At 40.1% G+C, this 2,554-nt stretch overlaps 1 protein-coding gene across 1 annotated transcript in view; it reads left to right on the forward strand.

Moving 5' to 3' along the window:
• The first annotated feature begins 909 nt into the window (after positions 1–909).
• The window catches only part of kug (FAT atypical cadherin kugelei), a 62,408-nt gene continuing 60,763 nt past the window's right edge, over positions 910–2,554 (forward strand). The window contains exons 1-3 of the mRNA XM_026814248.1: positions 910–972; positions 1,466–1,591; positions 2,138–2,342. Coding sequence (XP_026670049.1) covers positions 910–972; positions 1,466–1,591; positions 2,138–2,342 — 394 coding nt within the window. The remainder of the gene's footprint in view (positions 973–1,465; positions 1,592–2,137; positions 2,343–2,554) is intronic.

Raw genomic sequence — 2,554 nt, forward strand, 5'->3', positions numbered from 1 at the left:
GTAATGCGAACAATATAATAATAAGAAACGCAGTGCTATGAAAGAGATAAATAAAAAACATTCTCCTGATACTTAACACTATCGTATACCTCGCAAACATTCATAACGAAATTCTAAAAGTAATTTTAACGTAGTTTGCAAGACGGTTTTATTTTTTTATACTTGGCTTTAATTGGGTTTCTTGCAGGAAAAATGAGGATAATTTTTTATACATATGAGAAGTTGTACATATATCATTTAGTGCACGTTCGACGCAAGTTTAACAGCAAAATAATGAGATCCTTTTCTCTTTCAATCTTCAATTTATTTTTATTGTACTTTCCAACAAATTTTCTTTTTATTATACTAATTTAGCCCTCAGCAGAGAGTTTTCGCTGTAACCCAACAAAACTCAAAGACGATAAAAAGTGCACGCGGTTCAAAGTAATAACTTCTCAACGAATGAATTCCTCAATTGGAAATTGGCTTTTTGCGTGTTGCTTGATACGTAGGTTCAATCGAAATGAGTGAAAAAAAAACCGTCAGATGTAATATGTCAAGAATAATTTTATAATATCAGCACATTCTTTCTAGATTTGATAAATAAATCATAGTAATATAATATTCGAAACTGGTAACGATGGTCCTCGCGGGCATGCGTGTGGCTACTCGTTTTCCGGTATGACGGGTGAAAACTGAGTGGATCGGCAATTCCACGCTCGTGAATTTCATCGAAACGAGACCATAAATAACTAGTGGTTGCCGCTGCGCAGAATTTCGCCCCGACTTCTCGATAATTAATCGATATCGCGAAATTACGATCCTGATATTATATTACCAGCATCCATAGCGTCGCGCGCGCGCGCGCGCGCGGAACGTCGGTATTATTGAAGACGCCGCGTCGCGCGGCGCGTACGGCGAAACCCGAAGATGCAATTACTGACAGAACAAATCGGTGGTAATCTTGATTACGATCTACATCTGCTCCCGTACGTAACATCCCGGATTGCTAATTAATCTGCCTTCCTGTAGCCCCCTCCCCTTTCCTTTCTTTCCGCGTTCGTTGCTCGCCAGGCATCGAACGTTATCTTTTACATTAATACCGTAATAAACCAAGCGGCCGCCCATTGACGGCGTCCGGGGCAAAAAGCGGCCACCGGTGGCTATTGGAATCCTGCAAAAACGATCGAAGACACGCGGAACAGCGCGGCCGAGCGTGTTAACACGCGGAATGCGGTCCAATTTTTACGCCGTTTACCTAGCGTGTTGCCTGCGACTTCGTATTGCTTCGTGTTCACGTACCTGTATCACATTTATTATCGCTCATGTTGATAGCACTATCTTTGTCTTTAATACTCGATCATTCTTACCTGCTTCATATAGTTCATATTTTATATGATGTTTTTTGCAAGACCCGGAGTCGGCAATCAAAATTCACGACGCCGACTCCAGCTTCTCTTCGTTTTTACCGTCGAGTTCTTAATAGATTCTATTCTCTGTTTCAGGTAACATCAAGACAAACGCTGTGCTTGATGTGGAATCCAAGAGGGGATACTGGTTGACCGTGTACGCGCAAGATCACGGCGTTGTTCCTCTCAGTTCGAGTTTACAGGTTTGTACACAGAAAAGTATAAATAAGAGCATAAAAATTGAAAATCCGTGATTGTAATTATATAGGTGAACCTTCTCACATTTCCTTTAATCTAGTATCACAATTTAAATAATCATTAGAATTTATGACTGTGATTCGTTTTTTAGATTTTTCTTACGAAACTTGCCAGAGCTCTGTAGCCTATTTTATTCTATGCTAATTTTACAATATATATTGTAAGTACATCAATCAATAAACCAAATAAAATTATTGTTAGTGTACCGCGAAATTTTTAAATTATTAAAAGTGTACCGTGACGAGAAAACGCTTGAGAATCACTGCTCTAATCGTATGTTATATGAACAAAAATTGTCTAAATAAAACGCTGATCCGTCCCGTACAGGTGAAACGAAATTGTATTGTATTCTAGTTTTCGTGTTCGTTCCTTAGTATTTGTCCCGATTAACTGGCGCCTTGTTCGCGCGGTAATTTTTATCAATTTTGTTTGCATCCGATCGACAGTTTGTACGGTGTCTGTTAAATAATTCGTAGCCGGTTTCCGCGCAGGTGTACGTGGAGGTATTGGACGAGAACGACAACACCCCGTTAACGGAGGTCCCGGTTTACTATCCCTCGGTGCCAGAGAACTCACCAGCCGGCGTCAACGTTCTGCAGATACGGGCGTTCGATCGCGACGTCTCGCCCCAACAATTCACGTTTTCCATCACCAGCGGCAATCCAGAAGGTTATTTTCTCATCAACATAACCACTGGTAAGTGTAACGCATGCTCAGCTGACCAATATCTCATCGGAATCGAAATAGATTCTATCTGGCTGTCTGTACTTCGTTGGAAATCGATCAACGAACAATTTACTCTTCGAACAAGAGTTTTGATAGAAATTTTATATAGTTAAATGTTTAATTTTTCTCACAACCAAACTTTCATACTCTATTAAGGATGTAGTGGCTATATAGTCAATACC

Source organism: Ceratina calcarata, unplaced genomic scaffold (assembly GCF_001652005.2).
Source record: "Ceratina calcarata isolate Rehan_Ccalc_2016 unplaced genomic scaffold, ASM165200v1 scaffold371.2, whole genome shotgun sequence".
Classification (NCBI taxonomy): domain Eukaryota; kingdom Metazoa; phylum Arthropoda; class Insecta; order Hymenoptera; family Apidae; genus Ceratina; species Ceratina calcarata.